The sequence below is a fragment of the Salminus brasiliensis genome, chromosome 22 (genome assembly GCF_030463535.1).
Source record: "Salminus brasiliensis chromosome 22, fSalBra1.hap2, whole genome shotgun sequence".
NCBI classification, from domain to species: domain Eukaryota; kingdom Metazoa; phylum Chordata; class Actinopteri; order Characiformes; family Bryconidae; genus Salminus; species Salminus brasiliensis.
Window position 1 is genome coordinate 15,980,479 of NC_132899.1, and position 22,137 is coordinate 16,002,615.

Consider the following 22,137-nt stretch of genomic DNA (forward strand, 5'->3'; position numbering starts at 1 on the left):
CCGCCATCTTCACTGGGACTGAAGGGAGGAGGAGGAGGAGGATGAGGAGGAGGAGGGCTCACTCCCACAGCTCGCTGTTTACTTCGGCCAGCCCACCTCACAAACTCACACCCACTGTCCCTCTGCAAATGAAGGCGAGCAGACTGAGAAGACTGCTGAACTTTATTCATTTTCCTTAACCTACGTTTAATGTTTTGCATTCAGCTCTTACTTAGCTACTAAAGCCACAAACACGTGTGTGTGTTATAAATCTCCCATCAGACGACAGACGGTGTTTTTAATATATTGTCAATTTATCTCCAAATCTATTCAGACTATCGCGGTATTACACTGTCTGCTAACACGTGCAGACACCGGCCCACACACAGAGCTGCATTCAGTAAACACAGGCTACACACACACACACATTACTGTCAGTACCTGTATATGATGAAAATGGCCTTGAATGCCATAATCCTTTAAAACCCCATTTGCACTTCCTTCCCAAATTATTCCCAAAACTAGTAGATCAGATAAAACAACGATGACAAGCACAAAGTTACAAATGATGTAATTAATAAAGAGATGGCTGCAGTCCAGTGTAAAGGTAAATGTATTTTACACTGCCTCTTGACGCCTTAGCACAGTTTAATGCACTAAAACTAGAAAATAAAGTCAGAAATAAAGGACAGAAAATCAATATGAATAACAAACTCAATGTCTTCACTGACATTCAGTCCTCTCTCATTGTTCAATGGTAAAGAGAGAATCACGTGTACTACTCTCTCTCTTTCTCTCTCAACCAGTTAAGATGGTCTTATACTAAGATACCTTTGTAAAACTTAAATCGGTATAGAAACATGTTTCCACCAGATAATGTTACGATGTTTATGTTAGCAACATTTGAGCATAGCAATACACTGTCTAAACAAGGTCACACAAGCTACCTAACTTATGTAATTCACCACATTTGTTATAAACATGTTTTTGCTAGAACATTCCCACAACGTGAGACAAGAAGGACAAATGTTAAGTTACAGAAGATGAGTAGGACTGGTTATGAAACTGAGCTGACCTGAGGAGTAGGGCTGGCCTGAGATTTTCTAACATACGGGCGGGTTTTATGTACTTAAACCTTGTGCAAGTGTTGAACTAAAAACCTGAAACATTGGCCTTGTTGAAACAACATTCAAACGTTTACAGGCCGCGTGTTTCTGCCCGCCATGGCTGGATTGGTGTTTTAGCTCTGGTTAGCTCTCAGTTCAACAAGCAGGCCTCCTAATGAACTGAGACTGAGGAGGCGGGGAGCTGTTTTTAAACAACAGTTGGAGGACAAAATAAATAAGGCAGGTCATGGGAACAGTCCATGCAGTTTTAAAAGTTACATTATATATTGAACCACAGGGTCATCCAGCTAAATAATTGAAATTACACAGACTCAGACACGCTGGGTTTTGGGGGGCCTGCAGCAGTGAAAGGCATTTGGTCCATGTCTGAACGCAGCTGCTTGAACACTACACAATATAGCCATTGGACCAGGGAGCAAAATCCAGCAGCTCCACCAGTCATTTCTTAAATCAAAGTTAGATGCTTATCAAATCATGGCGACAAATCGAATGACTTTACAGTGAGAGCTTTGAACGCACCGTCCCACTGTTTAAAGTATAAGATCCTTGAAGACCTTTTGGGCCCTTTTCTCAGTCTGAAACTGTAGAGGAACCTCTTAAGGTGCTTTGAAGAACCTTCAAGAAAAGGTTTTTGGAAGAAAAGGGTTCCTTTTCTTGAAGGTTCTTCAAAGCACCTTAAGAGGTTTCTCCAGTTTCAAATTTAAGAACCCATAGAAATGTCTAGTAATGTATAGTTCCTTACAGAACTTCTGTTAATAGATGCATATAATATTTAGAATCATTTAATTTCCTAGTAAATGTGGTTTTTCTGTAGTCTGCAGTGCATGTTAGTATTCCTAATGGCACACTGGTTCCCCAACTCATCCATGTTCATCCAGTCACCAAGTACTTGCAAGTTTACAGAATTGACAACAGGGCACACAGTTCACACATAAACCAGTATTTATTCTTTGCCTTTAATAAATCCCATCTGGCACTTTAAACCTTACATTATTAAGAAATATCATCAAGATATAAACCAATAAAACTAAATGCTGACCCTAGACTACCATGAGACAATGCACTCATGCCACTTGCTAATTAAATGAATGAGTAGACACACAAGTAAGTGTAGATACATGGCTGTGGTTTCAGTGGTTTCTGGAATGGCGCCAGTGCTTCAGAGGAAATATTCCTGGAGAACAGTCTGACCGGGACTGAAATCTGCATCTCCAACACAGCATTACAAGGTTTTCCTGAAACAACAAAATTCACAGAAAATCATCTTGACCAAGGATTCCTGAATGTATTACTGGGTCTCTAATCTCAACACACTGTGGCAGAAAGTTCAATTCTGTATTAGACATCACAAATCAAACAAAACACTACTTATTCAGGATGACTACAGAAGCAAACATTAAAACTGAAGTACGAATAATTGTTAACATGCTTTTTTTGTCAAATTCAGCAAAGAACCAGCTCATGCTGCTTAAGTTCACTTGTTTTTGGCACCACTATTAAAAAATCCTTCTAGTTCAATTTCCACAAACTTGCAAGAACATTTCACCCTTTACGTTCATATGGCTCAAATTCTAAGGATGCAGAGTGGTTGCACTGTCAGATACACTAAATCAAACATTTTAAACCACTCAATCAATAAGAACCAACCACCTTTAAACAACTCTAACCAAAAGATCCAAACCACTTTAAACCACATTCCCAACTACTTTCAAACAAAAACAATTATTTAATAAATAATAATTTATTTAATAATTTAATATTTAGACCAAGGATTAGAATCGGTCCAAATGAGATTCAAACAGATGATTCGAATAACTCAGAACCGATTCAAACCAAAGATTCGAATCCCTTTAAAAAAGATTCGAATCAACAGCTACAAATACTTTACACGTTACAGTCACAACACACAGAAAACGTAGCTATATCAAATATTAAACAATAAAAACGATTTATCTACACATCTTAAAGCTTGATCTCGGCAATTAAATGTAATAAAGTGGTAAATGACATTAGACTAGGCTACACAGACATTAGCTACATATCTAACACTCCCTCCCTCCCTGCCTCCCTCAGTCTCTAGGATTGACTCACTACAGGCCGGACAGGATAGTGTTTTTACCCGCCGTTACATACAAGTTAACGTCACCATTACAGGGAGATGGGTGGGTAAAATGAGCAATTATAATGAGCGTTTTAATGTCGAACATCCTTCACTCTTCTTTACCGAACAGACAAAAAACCCTAAAAATGTTCAGATTGTTCAGGTGTAGCGAGCTAACGTTAATCGAGCCGAACTGAACACTCGTTTTTGGAGGGCCGCTGGAGGACTTGAGCAGATATCTGATGTGGTGAATGAGCCTGAAGTTATTATTCGAGATTACCGCTCCAACTTAAATGGGTTAACAGTTGCATTCAGGCACGTCCATTTAGCTCAGCGGATCACGAGCTTGAACACAGCTACACCTTCCTCGTTGTGTAGAAAGTGAATCCCGCCCTCCGAAAATGAATCGGTTGAAAGGGTCGTTCAAAAAAAAAAACTACCCACAAACAAATAACAGTAGCTAACAGAGTGAATCCGGACAAAAAGAGCTTTTTACAGATAGCTAGCTAACTACTATCTATATATATAGCTACAGCGGGTCGTTTTAAGCAAAAGTTAGCCTTATTTTTTATTTTATATACAAAGCTCATTTTGCGAGCTAAACTCAAACTACCTTCGTTTTAATACATGTACAAAATAATGCTTTAAGCACTTAAAGCTACTTTTCCAGAAATGCGCGAATTGTTAGCTAACGCAATATTGGTCAGCTCCTGCTACTGCTAACGGTGCAGCTGGAGCGTCTCCAACCGCGTGTAGCTACATTAAACCCGCTACACTGGACTGGAAGTGTAGCTGTTAGGCGGCTTACAGCGCATTTACACACCCAACTCAGAGGAGAGAAGAACCTACAGTGAACCTCCACGCTCGTTTAAATGGAAAATTAGGCTTGTGGGCGTGGCGAGGTTTTATGGGCGTGGCACAGACATGCAGACGCGTGTCAATCAAAGCTTCCGTCTGAATCTTTCACCACAACACAAAGTCAGAACAACGACAGTAAGGTTTTATATGTAAAAGTTCTTAAAAAACAACAACACTTTATTTAACACTAATATTAATATTTTAACACACTTTATCCAGGGTCAGATTTACTTGTTTACTGATGTGTGGATATATACCTGATGCCAACAGGAACAAACAAACAAACATAATAGCAATTATAAACAAATAAATAAGTACCTGCTTTTCTGCTGCGGCCCAGTGCTTGCTTGACTGTGTGGTGTGCTTTTATTAAATAAATGCTCTAAATTAATTCTGAGAACCACTATTAAAAGTAGAGATGAGATGAGTAGAAAAAAACTAGTTAGTAAACTATGCTATCTTAACAACTGAGTTAGATTACATCCTGTGTAATCAGAAATCCAGATGCAGAAAGGTTAGGAAAGGGAGTTGGGGACAATCCTTACTGTTTGCCTTACTTCAGTCATTTAAGACGCAGAAGAGTGCAGGGACACGGCGGTCTGCTTAAAACATGCGCATTGGCGCCATCTGTCGACATGGTGGTGTACTACAACCATTATTTCTGATCTGAACTTTTTGAAGGTTTAAAACAGATAAGAAGAATTCGAGGCCTGGAGCTCAATACACCAACCACACATGGCAATACATAGATGAGCTGCACCAGGAGAGTTTCAACCAGGAAAAAAAAAAACACTTAACTGTGCAGGAATCTGGCACCCGAGGCCCCAACCTGTGGTTTAGCACCCTATCTGAAACATGCATTTAGTAATAGTAGCCATTTATACAGCTTTTAAATCTACTGCTGTGTTCTCAGTGGACAGTGCAGACATTAGTTGTGATCTGGTTTTCCCTGGCATGGGATGAACCTATTTAAAATGCAATCATGGTGGGAAAAAGGGGGGTCCTTAAACTCGTGGTTAAGGTGTCTGGTTTGATTTTTAACCAGTTATTTTACAGAATACATCCTGCAAAAAAAGAAATGCCACGAGAAGAATTTTTATTTTGGCACTTTGTCACACATGAAAATATTCAAAGCATTTTTACAGAGCTGGCAGAAATGTGACATAAGACTGGATGTCTGAGAACATCACACACAAACAGATGCTTGCATGACATGCAGCTGACATCATCAACCTACTTCACCCAGTGTGTCAGGAAGCTAATAGTCCTTTTTTAAATAGTTTTTAGCATTTTTGAGGCCCAGTGGTAGTCAGCAGGCTCCTGAGGACCAGATCACATTGACATGGCTTCTGAAGATTAAAGCAGGCACCATCCAAGATGATCAAGTCAATGAACAGATAGCAGAGTAAAACCTCAGATTCTAAGCTCAGGTTTGTTTTCACTATAGATAATTTGGGCAATGGTAAAAGATGCAGCTATACGCAGACCTACACAACACTTGTGTTAATTGTGCATAGTGGTAGTAAGTAATTTAGTGCTCAGTTTCAGTAAAATAATTGCAAATAATTCAAATCATTCATTTGGTCAGACATGGACTGACTGGATCTAGATATTATGGTAAGAGCCAGGGTGCACATTTAAGATGCATCCCTCATTACCTCATTAACTTTTTTTAGATAAAGCTCTACACTGTATATCTCTGCTTCAAATGTATCCATGAGTAAATGTATTCCTCATAGATGTACAAGGAACATTTAATCATTTGTAAGAAACACTATGTTTGCTGTCTGGCACCTGCCTTGATGGAAATATGTACAGTGACCCTCGCCAAATTAAAACCACCATTTTCCCTTAAAAGGGGAGCTTGTGTAGTGCGGGTAATGCGACGCAAGAATAGCTGCAACTCGATTCCTTATTTACACTCTAAATGCAGCCAATTATTCATTAGTAAATCACTGCAATTTATAAAGCCCTTACAAAGCATGTTGTTTTCCCCCAATGTATGCAAATGCAAAACTGAACTGAAGTCACTGCTTTAAGCCTTGTGTCTTAATCTGAATGAGACGGTATGTACAGAGCTCTGTCTAATTTAAATAAAACCAAAAGGACACACTCTATAAGACTGATACATCACAGGACCTACAGTTTAGCTGAAATCCCATCAAGTAAAAAACACAATATCGCCACCCACTGGACGATTAACACACAACTCGTACCACAAAGAGAAGAAGCGTTAAGACATGGTACAAAATAAAGTGACTCTACCTGAAATCAGTAAAAAATAAAATCATTTTCCCAACGTTTCCTCACTTTACACACATTAAGAGTTTGAAGGCAATACTGATACTGGGAACTCCCATTGGATTCCCCCCCATTCAACGAACAAAAAACTATCCTACCGTTACTGCTCTAACCTCTGAATGGCATGATGTAGTCACAAACAAAACAAGTACAATATATGACTGAAATGAATTATGGCTATTCCCTATTCTTATCCTACTACACTAAATCTAAAACCGCTACCTAAAATATCAAATACATTAAACAAACAAAAGACAAAGCAAAAAATAAAGTACATCGAGTCGGTTGAAAGCTTGCAGTTTTTAGGAATGCAATATAGTGAACAAAGAGTGTACTGGATCTGAAGTCTTATGTTCAATTCAGCGGATGCCTGAATGCCTGATTCGGACCCATTTTTGAGGCATTCATGGCAGATTGATGGCTTTAAAATATCACTACAGCTAACTCTGAACTCTATCTAAAAAACAAGCTCAACATTTCATGACCACTCTACTCTAATGCAAGTCTAACGCAAGTCACAACACTGAGAGAAATCCTTTATCAGGAGAGCGTTCATGTCTGAACATCAGCACATCTGTCCAGTTGGTCAAGTGGGTTAACAGTAATCAGCAGCCAAAAGGTTAAAAAAAATATAGAGAGGGGGGAGGGGTGTTTCCTTTCCTTATACTTACAACAGGACCTATTTACCCACGGAAGAAATATGAACCTGCTCACACACTGAGCTGATGCTGCCATTCTCTACCATGCAGAAGAACTGGGTGGCTGCACACAATGGCTTTTAAATACGATACATACACTAACATGCACTGCGGCCTCTAGACAGCACTACATAATCACCACGTAAAGAAATAACTCCTACAGTCCCGCGAAACGTCACACATCAGTCGGCGTGACCTTGGCCTTCCAGAGTGTAAGCAAAGGCTAAATGCTATGGACCAAAGAAGCTCTAAAAGCTAAGGGCCAGTGTCTGGGTATTTGAGGAAATACGGAATAGGTTAAGAAAGGCTCCAGGGCTACTGAGTGCATGGATGGTGTCCAGTCCCCTCTCCGGCTCTTTTTCTCTCTCTCCATCTCTAGAGTCCTATGGCCAGTGGCAGGTGGATGTCGAACAGTTCAGTGCTGGAGGGGGGCCGTGCTGTGTGTGACCTGCTCGATCCACGGCAGGTAGCGGCTGACTCGCGCATAAACCCCAGGGTACGAGGGGTCGCCGCAGCCGTGACCCCAGGAGATGACCCCTGTGAGCACCCAGCGGCCGGCCTCGCCTTGGCACACCAGAGGACCCCCGCTGTCACCCTGGCAACTGTCGGCATGGTGACGGAGGTCAGGGCTCATGCTGCCGGCACACAGCATGCTATGGCTGGTGAAACGCTCGCCGTAGCGCTTCTTACACTGCCATGTTGGGAGGAGAGGGACCCAGGCCTGGAGGAGAGTATGAGGGTGCTCAGTGTCTGAGAGAGGGAGAGAGAGAGAGAGAGAGAGAGAGAGAAAAAGAGAGATTAATATTGGTTAATAATTAATAAAACATTTTAAAACCATAGTAAAAATCATACTTCAATACTTTTTGTTTTTTAAATACAATAACCTGTACACATTAAATTAATGGCCACTTTAGAATCATTTGATCTGTTAATCATCACAGACAAATCTACAATTTATCATTATTATAATTATTATTCATGCAACATTCTAGCTGTTTTAGGACTAGCCTACTAGAATATAACCTGTTGCAACATAACCTGTTACTAATAGCCAAATCTTGACTTTGATCCAGATTTCTGAACAATATTTTCCCAAAACCTTCTATTTAATTATAGGTGTTTATTACATAAGAAATCTGACAAAAAGAAAACACATGTTTGTTGATGTGAAGCACATCTTACCTGACATTCCCCATCCAGTGATGACACAGGATGCAGGTCTCTTGCCCCACTTGCTGCCAGGTGCAGGCAGGCATGCAGCGTTGGTGTGAGGATTGAAGGACACACACTTTCCCTCAGCTCCCTTCAGCCGGATCAAAGCCACATCATGCTCCCAGCTCTCACTGCTGTACTTCTTGTGCACCTCCACACTCTCCAAAGTGAGCACACGCTCAAAATCATCCTGCTCCTCTGTGTGATAGTCACCCAGCTTCACCACATACCGAGTCGCATCAGTGCCAAACCTGGAGCAGAAAGAGAGAGAGACAGAGGCCAAGAACAAGAGAGAGAGAGAGAGAGAGAGAGAGAGAGCAAGAAATACAGAATCTCGATAAAGTGGAATAAAAAACTCTGGGTCTTGTAAAATCCCAGTTGGTCTGGATGTGTGTACATTTGTTGTTATGTTGTTACAGCTAGGCTTCCAAAATGTTCTCAATCTTTACAGCCCATCTCACATGGGTCCCTTCTAGGCACGTGTAGGCCCCTTCCTGTTCACGTCACTGACCCTGGTGGGACCCTGGTGGGCATCCATATGAGGGACCAACAGGGAACCCATGGACAAAACTTTCTGGTTCCTAGTTGGGCTAAAAATACAGGTCCCACATAGGTGCACCCACATGCATTTGCACAGCTGTGTCAGCAATGGGTGCAACTTAAAGTAGCTGAATGCATTCATTAAAAGGGATGTACACAAATGTGGATGTGGCTATATAGTATAAAAATAGATTTTTCTTGCAATTTTCTGATGCTTCAGGCTATCCAGCAGGTGTCACTCTCACCGTTTGAAACAGTGTGCAGCAGTGAGCAGCCAGCAGGCATTGATGAGAGTGGCCCCACACAGAGGCTTGGAACCCTTAGACTGAGACTTGATCCACAGCGACGCCTGCCACGGCCAGTCCCCCCTGACACAAACACACACATACCAAAAAACAGGGATTTATTAGTAATCATGCCAAACCATGGCAAAATATTCCAGTAAGGTGTGAATTTGAGATAATTCAGTACTGCATCGGCCTATAAGATCAATCACCTGAGAGATTTGTACCCTCCAACGATCCTTTTGCTGCGTCTTTCAGCCCCGCCCCTCATGCCGCAAGTGTGCGTGCCCACTATAGCGATATCTGCCTCTGGCTCTGGCACGTAGTCACAAACCACCCCAGCATCCTGGCCGTGCTTACACACGTGACTGTCCGACCCTTTAGCAGGACACTCTCCCAGAAAGGACTCCTTGCCGGTGCATCTTACGTTGGCCAAGTGGATTGTGCCCTTTCCAGCACCAAAGTAGCCCATTGGACGCGCCTTGGACACTCCACTGCCACAAAGAACAGAAAATTCATACTTGCCTGCCTCTCCCTTTTACTGGAATTAGTCATTCTTGGGCAAAGAATATGTCAGGCTTGGCACGGTACATCATCCAGGCCTCCAATGGGTGAAATGTGTGTGTGTCATCAATCATCATAAGCAGTGTGTCAGTCTTTGTGTATGGGAGCTCCAATTAAAGTGATCCTAGTCGCAATTATGGAGATTACTAAGCAGCCAAAAATGTATTATTATACATATTACTAGTATTGTCAGTTCGACAATAATTGTGTTTATACACAGTCATATCAGAATATTATAACCACCCCTGGTTTGGAATGAACTCGGCCCGATTCAGGGCACGGCCACGTGACAGGGTTTGCTGTACATATAAATAAGCGAGCACACTAGTCAGTTGTAGTAAAATGATCATCATGGGAAAGAATATGATTTGACTGATGTCAAAAATGCCATGTTAATAGAATACCAGTTGAAGGGTCTTGGCATCTTGGAAACTGCTATATTTGTGGGATGTTCTAGAGCTGACATAGTGAAGGTGTAGTGAGAATGGACTACTCCCAGCATCATAAAAGTGGTGCCTAACGGATCACTGAGCAACTGACGCGCACTGTGGAGCAGTTAACCTCTACAATGAACACCTTCAATCACCTAATACAGTCCATGCCATGATGTCTCACGACGGTAGATGGTCCTAATATTCTGATATGACTGTGTATAATAAACTTTATAGTATATTATTGTTTATGTGAACTAATGTATATATTTAAATTAGGTAAAGTGCATAGTGTTAGTACATATGAACAGTATTAGTACTGTACATGTTATCCTACTATTAGAACATGTATCAAATTAAGTCTAATAAGAAATATTTCGTGTTTAGAAGATCACTTAACACAAGCAGGTCCTTACGTGAATCCCAGCTGTCTACAGACCACCGCAGCATTAACGTCATTCCAGCCAGAATCACAGACGCTGCCCCACTCTCCATTCAGGAAGACCTCCACTCTGCCCTCCTTCCTGCTGTCCCCAGACACCAGCCGCACCAGTACCCCTAAGAGGACCCAAACCATCCAGGAGTCATGTTCAGGTAAGCAGCTTGTTTATCAAGCACTTCACTATCTCATGAGCCCAGACCTTCCCTAAAACTTTGTGAAGATGAGAAGAAGATGCAAAGCGAAGGAAATGTGCTTGCACCAGATAACAAGACAGCCCTCATTGAATATTAATTTAGACACACTGCCTTCCGCCAACACAGCCTGCTTTTCCACAACAGTTTAGCAACTTCAGGCATGCTGAGGGCTGAACTACTCTGAATATGACATTAGCACATTAAAGTAATGATAAAAACATGCAATGCTTAGAAAATATATTAAAGACTGAGGTAAAAAAAGAAAAAAAACACCTTCCACAGTTGATGTGATGACAGAGTCAGACTCACTGATGGTGAAAACAGTGAATAATGCTGCATGCTGTTACACTGCCAAATGTCAGCTGGAAGGCTGTGGTCACCAAGGACTACAAATGGCTTTATTGAAATTCTAATAGAAATCTTTATGGACACAGAGACGCTGGCGATACTGAAGAGCTGTATGTATTTATTCTGCCCTTTGGGCCACAGTCAACAACCACACTGACATTTAGATCTCTGCTGAATTTTAAAGGGGGACAAAAAGGTGCATGTAATGGAGCCCATCAGGAGAATCTCCCCCTCCCTCTCTCTCTCTCTCTCTCTCTCTCTCCCTTATTTCTGTTTCTGTTTGTTTTTCCTTCTCTTTCTGACCTTGCTTTTTTCTCAGGATTTCTCCCATCTTTCTCTTTCTACCTCTCTCTCTTTGCCTCTCTTCTCTCACTCTGCTACATTCTGGTTTCTTTCTGCTTTTCTCTCTGTCTCACACTTTTCTCTCTGGTTCTCTCCTTCTCTCTAATTTTCTGTCTGTTAGTGTCTCTCTCTCTCTGCTATCTTTCTGTTTCTCCCTGTCTTTTTATCTCTTATCCCTCTCTGTCTCTCTTTCTTTCTGTTCATCTATCTCTCACACCTCTCTCACTGTTTCTCACTGTCTCTCTTTCCTTCTCTCTCTATCTTTCTCTCACTTTCTTCCTGTCTGTGCCTTTCTGTTTTTTACTTATCCGCTCTTTCTCGCTTTCTGTCTCTCTTTCTGTCTGTCAGTCCCTCTCTCTCTAACCCCTCCTGCTTCTTCCCATCTTTCTCTCTCTCACTTCCTCTCCACCTATCTCTCTTTGCCCCTCTCCTCTCTCTGCTATCTTTGTTTCTCTCTGCCTTTCTCTCTCCCCTCTCTTTCTTTCTCTCTGTCTGTCGGTGTCTCTCTCTCAGCCCCCCTCCCCGTTTCTCCTCATTTTTTTTCTCTCCCTTTCCAACTATCTCTCTTCGCCCTTGTCATACTCTTTCTACCTTCATTCTGTTTCTTGCTGCCTGACTCTTGCAATCTCTCTCTCTCTCTCTCTCTCTCTCTCTCTCTCTCTCTCAAACAAATAATAGACTACAGTGTGTAGCCCTGGAGCTACAAATTAGCATAGTTATCACTTTAACACATCTGAATCTGTACAAACATTTCCACACACGCACACAGACACACAGACACACAGACACACACACACACACACACATACACACACACACACACACACACAAACACAAACACACACACAGATACCTGTGGTTTCTGAGGCCACTGGCACCTCGTTGGTCTCGGCTCTGTGGCAGCGAATGCCCACGTCCTCACTGTGGGAGCAGTCGTGTCGTCCCCACACGCTGTGTTTACACTCTAGCAGAGAGGACTCAGTACCCTCACACTGCACATCATCCAACAGAATCAGCCCTGTTCCTTCTCCAAACACACCTGCAGGAGCCAGCTCCGCACCCCCCCTGCACACATGTTTTACACCTTTTACTAGGGACTACTATACACTGTATAGACCAGTCAACAACCTGGGATCAACAGTTTCAGTAATATAAAACCAATCTTGCAGATACCTGATAACTCTAATATAATACCAGCACTAGTTTAGATGGATGGACCTGCAGATTATTATAAAAAGAATGGGAAAGCTGTATATGATCTATTTCCCTAACCATGTTGAGGCAGAGTGGCTACATTTAGTAACAGTGAGTTAGAAATTGCACAAATGGTAACTAGCTCCTACTGGCTTTTCATTCATTATGAACATCATCAGCATCCATGGGTGAAGTATTCCATAAAAACATCCTTGCTAACTGTAGCATCCAAAAGTGTTTGGTTACTAAAAAGACTAAAATTCCACAGTGTAATGAGAGAAATGTCATTCCCATACACTTTTACAAGCAAAAGTACATTTGGGCCTTAAACCTGACCACAGTACTGTGAATATTATAGTTAAATCTATTGTACAGAGTTGTACAATAATGAATACTAATATTTATATCTAGATGAGAATGGGATCATCATGCAAGAGTTATTAGCTGAAGAGTAGTACCTGAATCCGAGCTGTCTGCACACCACCTGTGCATGCTGCTCAGTCCAGTTGTCATCACACACTGTTCCCCAGTCTCCAGAGTGATACACCTCCAGACGCCCCTCCCATGGATTATCACCATCTACCAGTCTCACCACTCCATCTGTAACACACCAATTCAAATGATGTCTGTCGGATTCCACAAGACTTAGAATGAACATTTTCAGCTGTTTGTGCTACAGTAGCTCATCTGTGGGATCTGACCAGACAGGAAGGCCATCACTCTCAACACGCATCAACAAGCCTTGGGTGCCCATGATCCTAATCACTAGTTCACAAGTAGTCCTTTATTGATTTTTTGGTGCACCTGGTACGAACCACTGCATACTGGGAGCACCCCATCATCTTCAGGGATGGACTATTCACTTGCTGCCTAATATGTATATCCCACCCCTTGACAGGCACCATTGTAGACGATCAGTTTTAATCACTTCAATCAGGTATTCAATATTCTTTACAATCCAGTCACAATGTAAACGTGTTCGAAGCAAAGCATTAGGATGTGTATCCTGACCTGTGTAGGGGTTACAGGACACTCCTGCGTCCTCCATGTGGTCACAGTTGTGTTTCTCCCAGCCACTGTGAAGGCACTCGTCCAGAGTAAGCTCATTCCCCGTACACTGCACAGCGTCCAGCTGGATTGGCCCACTGCCTTGTCCAAAGTGAGCCCATGACCAGGCCTTTGGGATGCCCCTAAACATAAACACAACATACAAGCACTCACACAAGCACTTAAACCCTCAAATCTAAAGTCATATTCATGGTTCCATCCATGGACATGAACTCTGGAGCAAGAACACTGTGTGTTGAGTGAGTGCCTGAGCATCAGGCGTCAAGCAGACTTTCTGTTCTTTACCACCAACTGACTTCATAAACACACGCGCAGTGAGCTGCCGTTTAACTCAGTGGCTCGGTCCCTGTGCTGCCTAAAAGTTTTGTATTCTCAGTGCCTCTGCAGCTACATATCTAAGACTCTGTAACAGAGTAAAAATACCACAGCATGATATCAATTATTCAGACTCTCTCCATCCCCTCTTACACGTTCATACATAAACACAGAGAAATAAGAGTGCTCTCTTATCCACTAGGATGAAAAAGAAAATCCACCACGCGGCCTTTTGAGTTGGAAATAATATTCTGGAATGCTGTGAAGGTCATATAGCATGTTTCAGTGCAGGCTTTTCAAGCTATTTCTGGAAACCAGTTAACCCAGTCTTTCCCTTCGTGCTCCTGACAATACAACAATAATTCACAAACCTTGAACCTTTGCACACTGATTAAAAACTGCCCATACAGTAAAATGTTTCTGCATGTGGCAATGGAGCTTTCTGTGTGCTACCACTTTTTCTATCACTACGTAAAAGAAGCATGATGCTGAGATCCACATTCAGAAAATGCTGAGCACTTTTATTTTTTTTTATCAGAGTAATAAAAAGTGACTAAAGTTTAAAGTACACAGCAAACACTGATAGTGTTAACTTAATTAACAAGTTAAATAAATAAGTTAAATAAATTAATTTAACACTATAAATGTTGATTTAACACTGGTAAATTTGGTACATTCAGTGTTTACATACCTTTCGTTTTCCATTAATGTTCTCCTTTTCTAGGTGTATCAAAATAAATGCTTTAATGGGACTGCTGTGCATTAAATCAGGGGGCTTGAACTCACACAAGTCCGAGCTGTCTGCAGACCACCTCAGCATCCATGTCATCCCACTGGTCGTCACATATGCTTCCCCATCGTCCATCGTGATAGACCTCCACTCTCCCCTCAAAGTCCTCCTCGCCTCCTACCAGTCTCAGAGGGGGGCCAGTGCCTGAAAGGTCAAAGCAGCATTACATTATCCATAACACTCCAATGTTTGTTCAACTAATCCAAGGTTTAGAATTAGGGCTGCACAATATATCGTTTCAGGATCGTTATCACAATGTGTTCATGAGCAATAGTCACATCATGGCACGCGCAATGTCACATAAGACAAATTATACTTCATGTAACAACTTTTTTGCTGCCCAATATCACTTATTTTACTCCAATCTTGGAGCCTTTATTATTATTATTATTATTATTATTATTATTATTATATGTTGGATCATTGATTTCTGGTGAAATCTGGTGAAAACTCCTGTATTTTTTTTAAAAACGCAATACATATCACTGAAAAATATAGATCGCAATTTCCGTTTGGTTTAATTCAATATCATGCAGGTCTTATTAAAATATATTAGTACTAATAATAGTTGCTATTTTCTAAACAATGACACTATAAATACCTTACAGTTAAGAATGAAACTAGACATGTAAAAAGGCATAAACACATACAGTTGTGGTTGTGGATCTACATTCACTCATCGTGGACATGACTGCCATGGCAAATTTCTGGGTCAGACGTTTGGTGAACAATTAACAGAGGTATATTTAGAACAGTAGATGTGAGGCATTCAACCCCAAGAACACTGTACCAGCTGTTAAGAATGGTGGTGGTAGCAACATGCTCTGGGACTTGTTTTTCTGCCAGCGGACCTGGTACACTGCACAAAGTGGATCAAATAATGAGAAAAGGAGGACTACCTCAGACTTCTTCAGGAAAACGTCAAACCATCAGCTACAGAATAATGACCTCAAACACACATTAGAGGTGGCTGAGGAATAGATAAAGCAGGCTAACATGACTCTTCTGGAGCTTTTCCCCCAAAGTCCTGATCTCAACCCTACTAAAAATATGTGAAGTGTGTTCAAAAGACAAGTACTGTCTATGCTAAGTGTATGTAAACGTCCAACTGCATCTGTAGATACATAACCTTTAGCACCATGTTTTATTGTTTGTACATAGCCCATTTATATATATAGGGTTTAAAGGGATATACATATCGCAATATACAATATGGACAAAAGTATTGTGACACCTGCTTATTCATTGTTTATTCCAAAATCAAGGGTACTAAAAAGAGTTTATCCTGCGTTTGTTGAAATAACTACTTCTGGGGAGTAGTTATCTCTTGGGAAGGCTTTCCGATTCAGTGACAAGAGTAAAGTTAGTGAGGTCAGGATGTTGGATGATCACCACCCCATCTCATCCCCATCTCCCCAACTCATCCCAAAAGTATTCTATAGAGCACCATTATTCCAGAGAACACAGTTCCACTGCTCCACACCTCAAAGCTCCTCTAGTTCAAGCTTGGCATTAGGCACTATGCCAATAGGTTCATGTTTATCTGCTCCAGAGAGTCCTACTGTATTGGCAATCGCACTTTCCCTGTACATCTCTACAGGGACTGGACAAGCTGTGTGTGTGTGTGTGTGACATCTGTGTCAGCAATGAGTGCAACTTACAGTAGCTGAATGCATTCATTAGAAGGGGTGTCCACACAATTTTCACATATGTATATGGGTATGTAGAATGTATCTACAGTACAGGGTTTATACAGTACATTAAGTCATATATTCAGTGTAAAGTATAAAGTTACATACAACAACAAGGTACATCAATTATGTATTGTACATAATACATGTAACCACAGCGATCTGTGGAATCAGTATTAAGGTATTATATAAGCTAGTTTGGCTTGAAAACAGAAATACGCATAATTGCCTGGGCTAGCTGAGCATATCTCACTCTGTATTGTCTCACAGCAGGTGACCAGAAATTCATTAGCTACTGCTTTCCAGTTTTTCATTGCATATCATCTCTCTTTATAGCTTTCATTCTCTGACTTAGTCATTTGTTTTCTTAGTATTTTATCCCATTATCCCATATTAATATCCCATTTCTTAGTCCACAGAATTTCTATAGCCACTTCTAAGATGTTCTGATGATTCAGTTCTGTCTCAAAAATACATAGCTTGTTCAAACTCGACACAAACATTGAACATGAAACAACATTAACTTTAATGTTTGAAGTCTTATCGAGAGAGAAAAATTAATTAAACCATATAAGAGACAATGGAAGACTCTCAATAACTCTCTCCCTCTGTCTTCTGACCACTCCTGTCTTTGTTTCTGTAACTTTCCCTTCCTCCACAGACACTTTTTCTCCACGCTGTCAGAACAAAGCTCTCTTTGTAAACACCTCCGTGCAGGAGGCTGTTTTTCTGCCTGTCATTCAAAAAGGTCACAGCCTCCAGCGTCTCGCTCAGAACCTCACTGACCTTCAGGTGGGGAGCACAGCAACCCAGCCTCATTGCCATGGTTACAGTCACTGGTAACAAACTTCCTGCTCCTGCACTCCAACAGGGATCTCTCGTTGCCACGGCAGCCGAGACGAGCGTAGTGGAAGAGGCCGGAGCCAGGGCCAAAGTAGGAGTGCTGAAGCGCTGTGCCGATTTCACTGCAGCAGGTAGACACACATACACACACGCACACAGACATAAGGTCATCCTGCTTATACAGCTTCTCTCCACAGTAACATCAGACTAAACGCCCACACTAGACTACCAATGAAGTACAGTACAGTTATAATAGAAACACTTCACACAATTTACACAAAGCCACACAATCTGGTGTGGATAAGCACTATGCCATCTAAACAATGCTCCCAAAACATGCCATACCCCAGTCCGAGCTGTCTGCAGACCACACTGGCATCGCGATCAGTCCAGTGAGTGTCACACACAGACCCCCACTGACCATTCAAGTACACCTCCAGACGACCACTCTTGGAAGAAGAGCCCCCCACCAGCCTGACTGCACCTGAGCACAGAGACAGAGAAAGAGAGAGTGAGAAACAGAGGCAGAGGCGTTCAGAAAGAGAAAAGAAAGACAGAGGGGTAGGGGGCAGAGACACAGAGAGAGAGAGAGATACACTGATGTATTCTAACAGGTATATTACAGTGTCAGACTAAAAATAAGAGTGACTAATGCACTGAAAATTGCCACATTAGTCACCCTGTTTGCACCCCACCAACTAACTTTCTAATCGGCACTCCTTCAAATGTCAAAAGTCAACGATTTATTTCTTTTTCAAAAATAGCACAACAATAACACAGTTGGCTTCATTTGACATCGATAAGTTAGAATTAGCAGATCTGACTTACTTAGATGAGATAAATAACCACAGCAGGCCTTACCCTGGTGGCAGTCGCAGTAAGCCCAGCCGATTGCCCCGGAGCTCTGTCGGAAGAAGCACCAGGGGTTGGACTCACGGTCAGGGTTTCTGCAGTAGCTGTGCTCTCCCAGGCCACGACCAGGATACTGCTGCACATAATCAGGGAACTCCGTCCACTTCAGGCAGGGAGAGCCTGAGTCTGTCTGAGATACTGTGCCATTGTAGTAGCCCAGCTCAGTAAAACCCTCTGAACATGAGAGAGGAACTGCAAAAAAATGAGAAGAAAACAAAACTGTAGACCAGCGTAGCCACATGCAGATTTGCTTGTCGCACTATATTTTACTGCATATAGGAACCAAAAAATGCATGTATTGAGTATATTAAGTTGTTCTGTGATTTATAAATAGCAAGTAAGTGACTTTGGTTGCTATGACACTGTATCACAAGCATATCTCCAACCCTGTTATTTTGCAGCAGGATAAAACTCACTGATTATTCTTGTGGAGCACTTACGACAGAAACCACATATTATAGCATAGTTTTTATACTGCATCAAAAATATTTTTTTTCTTGTGCCCTTCCGATAAGTAATGTTGCAGTATTGTGTTCTCTCAGCGTGATGTTCTGTAGCAAGTTAAAGAGATTGTAGCCGGTTAGCTTTTAGCATTGCCCCCACTTGCTTCCCCAGGTTTGGCTTTCTCAATGCTTTCTCGAGTCTTGAGTCCCAGTGTTTCACTGCTTAGAGCACCAGGCTATTGATGACAGGTTTGTGGGTTCGATACCCAGACTCAGCAAGCTACCACTGTTGGGCAAAGGCCTTCACCCTCTCTGCTCCCCAGGTCCTGCAGTGATGGCTTCCCACTGCTCCAGGCATGTGTGCTCACTAAGCTAAGCTGTTCTGTGATGGTGAAGGTGGTTAAAAAGCTGGTAATCCAGATGAAAACATACCTATGCTGGCTGATTGACCAGCTCTTGACCAGCATAGTGTATGCTGCATTTGATTTTGGTCAGGCTTGGCCATGCAGACCGTTGAGCTTGGCTGAGCCAGCATAGTCTAACTTGGTCCAGTTGATCATGCTTGTAGACCAGGCTGTTTCTTTCAGCAGGGCTCTGTTTTTCATATTCAGTTAACTACAAAAGTATAAAACAGGTGACTAACACACTAAACATGGACCCATTCCACACAACAGCATGCAATACAGCCTAACATTTATGAACTTTAATACAATAACAAAAAGATTATAAAAAATCTTTAATACAGAATGCCCAAATTTCAGTAGACCCAGGCATCCAATGTATCTTCTGATTAATAGGTTAATATTATTTCCTCCCTTTGCTGCAGTAACAGTTTCTAATCTTCTTTAAAGGCTTTACACTAGATGTTAGAATATCCAGTAGTAAGGATCTGACTGCATACATCCACAAGAGTATTAGTAAGATCTGGTACTGATGCAGGACGATTAATAGTAGATAGTGGACCACACACACCATTCCAACTCATCCCAGAGTTATATACTGTATAGAAATACACTATATTCACTGATATCACTCCATCACTCCAGAGAACACAGTTCCACTGCACCATAGCCTAATGCTGGGGAGATTTATACCTATTGAGCTGATACTTGGCATCAAGCATGGTGCTGATTCTATTGGTAATGCTTGTCTATAGAGATTATACAAGCTGAGTGTGTGCAAAGTTAAATCCTGCATCAGCAATGGGTGTACCTTAAAGTATTCACGGTAAATTGACTGATTACAGGGAGTGTCTGAATATGTTTCTGCAAATAGTGTGACATGGTGATTGTTTACAGGAATATAAGTATGTTCCCAAATAAAACCTCTTACCTGTGTGTTTACATACTAATAATGCATATCTGCTCCTCCAGAACTCATATCAGCCTAAGTGAATAAGGAATTGGAAGCTAGAGTACTGCATTAATTACCACAGAGTCACAGATACAGCTTCTCCGCGGTAGAATTTGTTTAGGCACCATTATATTCAACTATGCTTAAGCAGTAAAGGTTAAAAACAATACTCTGACACTGACAGGTAAATGCATATACAAAAAGAATTAGGCTTCTACCAATTCAAGTTCCCCCTGGCCATCAGTTGAGTCTAGAATAATCCCAGCATTAAGAAAAGCCTTTCTGTGTAAAGGTGTCCAGGTCTAGATATTTCAAAAGCAGGTTCTCTAGCCAGCAGCATGTTCGAGGAGCTGTGGCCCTGCAGTAACTCTGTGTTTATCTCTCAGGAACACTCGCCTGGCTCTCACATCTTTTCCAGAACCCCCCTCACCACACACCCACCCCCACCCCCCACCTGTACTGCTTTGATTTCTCAGCCCCAGGGCTGGAGAGAGAAGAGAGAGAAGCTGGACAACTGGGCCCTTATCCTGCCTTACTCTCCAGCATAAAGGATGAAGGATTAGACAGGGATCTGCTCCAGAATGCTCCGTTAACCAGGATAAAGAGAAAAGGCACCCGTTCTTCACAGTGCCCAGATAGTGGAGCACAGCTCTGAATGACCTGGCCCCCTTCCTTCAGACAGGTATGAAGGATGTTCCTCCCTACTGGGTTTTAAACGCCCATCATTTAAGTCACTCAGCCAGCAGAGGAGATCTTGACATGCTCCACTCACCTGAGAATACTGCGCACAAAAATAAAAAGAGCCCCTGACTCAAAAGGAATGCCTTTTAGCGAGCCCCTTTAACACTTAGAAGAAGTTGCCGTTGTTGCCAGCAACCACAAAGGCATGGTGCTTTTCCATATGAATTATTTAGCACTTGAAATAAGCAGACATTCAATTGTTTCAATCAATACCACATTTAGGGTTGTTAGTATGAGATAAGACTGTATTATGATCTGATAAGTTATGCCTAAATGCCTAAAAAGCTGGATTAAGCAAACCAAGGTTAAACCAAGGTTGCTACTTTCTTATTTGACTGGTAATTATGGGTTTTCTATTTTTACCAACTAGCTTTACTATGCATTAGTGTATTAGTCCAATGCTAATGCTAGATAAGCTGTAAGTGTATGCAAACTAGTTAGCTGTGTTTCTTTATACTGCAGGTTTGGGCAAGTGTAATTTGTTAGTATTTATGTGATTGTATTATGCTGATTGTATTTATCAGCATTTATTAGCTTTAAATGTTATATTTAACAAATGAGGTGACGTAGCTAGCTTATTTGTGTTGCTTTGTACAAAGATTCTTCAACTTTCACAATTCTGAAACATGGACTTATGAGACCACCAACCCCACTGCATCTGTAAAAGCATCTCGTGGGTACAAGGTGCTTTACACTGAAGAAGCAGAAGCAAAAGGAGAGCATGCACGAATAAAAAGGTAAAATAATGCTACTGTAGAAGCTATTCAGCACAACACAGAACAGATGGATCGTAATCTGTGTGCAGCCTTGACCACAGAATTCAAAATGGCGCTTAACACAAAATATACTTAGATCTAATGTAATCTGTCAATAACCGTTTGCACACTCTCTCCATCTTTCTGTTGTGACAAATCAGACTGTGAGTTTTGGAGGAATTTCTAAAAGTGGGAAGAGTCAAAATCACAAAATCACCTACTCCAGCTTTAAATACAAACTGTGTACTTAAACATGGTATTACATTACAACCCCTCATTAGTAAACAAAGTAATAACTCTAACCATCAAGTCAGTATGTAATAAGTCTATGGTTCAAGGGGTTACATAAACAACATTAGCTTAACCACTGCTATGTACTGTTGTTCCAGTCTCTTTTCTATGGCTCCATATCTCTTTTTCTCACACACGGTGTGGCTGAACGGACATAGACAATGCACACATGCTATGTTGAGTGGAAAAATTCTCATGAAGCCATTTCCTTGCACCATATGGACTGTGAAATGTTGCAGGCAGTGCACAAACAACTCTCCCCTCCAAAACAGTATCAGCTCCAGTCTCAGAAGCCGTCAGCAAATTTTCTGAGTTGGTTG

The 22,137-nt window shown here is 41.6% G+C and overlaps 1 protein-coding gene across 1 annotated transcript in view; it reads right to left on the reverse strand.

Annotated features, from left to right (window-relative positions):
* Positions 1-5,144: 5,144 nt before the first annotated feature.
* The window catches only part of LOC140544101 (neurotrypsin), a 31,625-nt gene continuing 14,632 nt past the window's right edge, over positions 5,145-22,137 (reverse strand). The window contains exons 3-14 of the mRNA XM_072667474.1: positions 18,184-18,426; positions 17,668-17,806; positions 17,266-17,444; positions 14,785-14,932; positions 13,627-13,805; positions 13,074-13,215; positions 12,275-12,486; positions 10,512-10,653; positions 9,313-9,594; positions 9,062-9,184; positions 8,247-8,527; positions 5,145-7,814 (exon numbers count right to left, since the gene is read on the reverse strand). Of these exons, the coding sequence (XP_072523575.1) occupies positions 7,480-7,814; positions 8,247-8,527; positions 9,062-9,184; positions 9,313-9,594; positions 10,512-10,653; positions 12,275-12,486; positions 13,074-13,215; positions 13,627-13,805; positions 14,785-14,932; positions 17,266-17,444; positions 17,668-17,806; positions 18,184-18,426 (2,405 nt within the window). The 3' untranslated portion in view covers positions 5,145-7,479. The remainder of the gene's footprint in view (positions 7,815-8,246; positions 8,528-9,061; positions 9,185-9,312; positions 9,595-10,511; positions 10,654-12,274; positions 12,487-13,073; positions 13,216-13,626; positions 13,806-14,784; positions 14,933-17,265; positions 17,445-17,667; positions 17,807-18,183; positions 18,427-22,137) is intronic.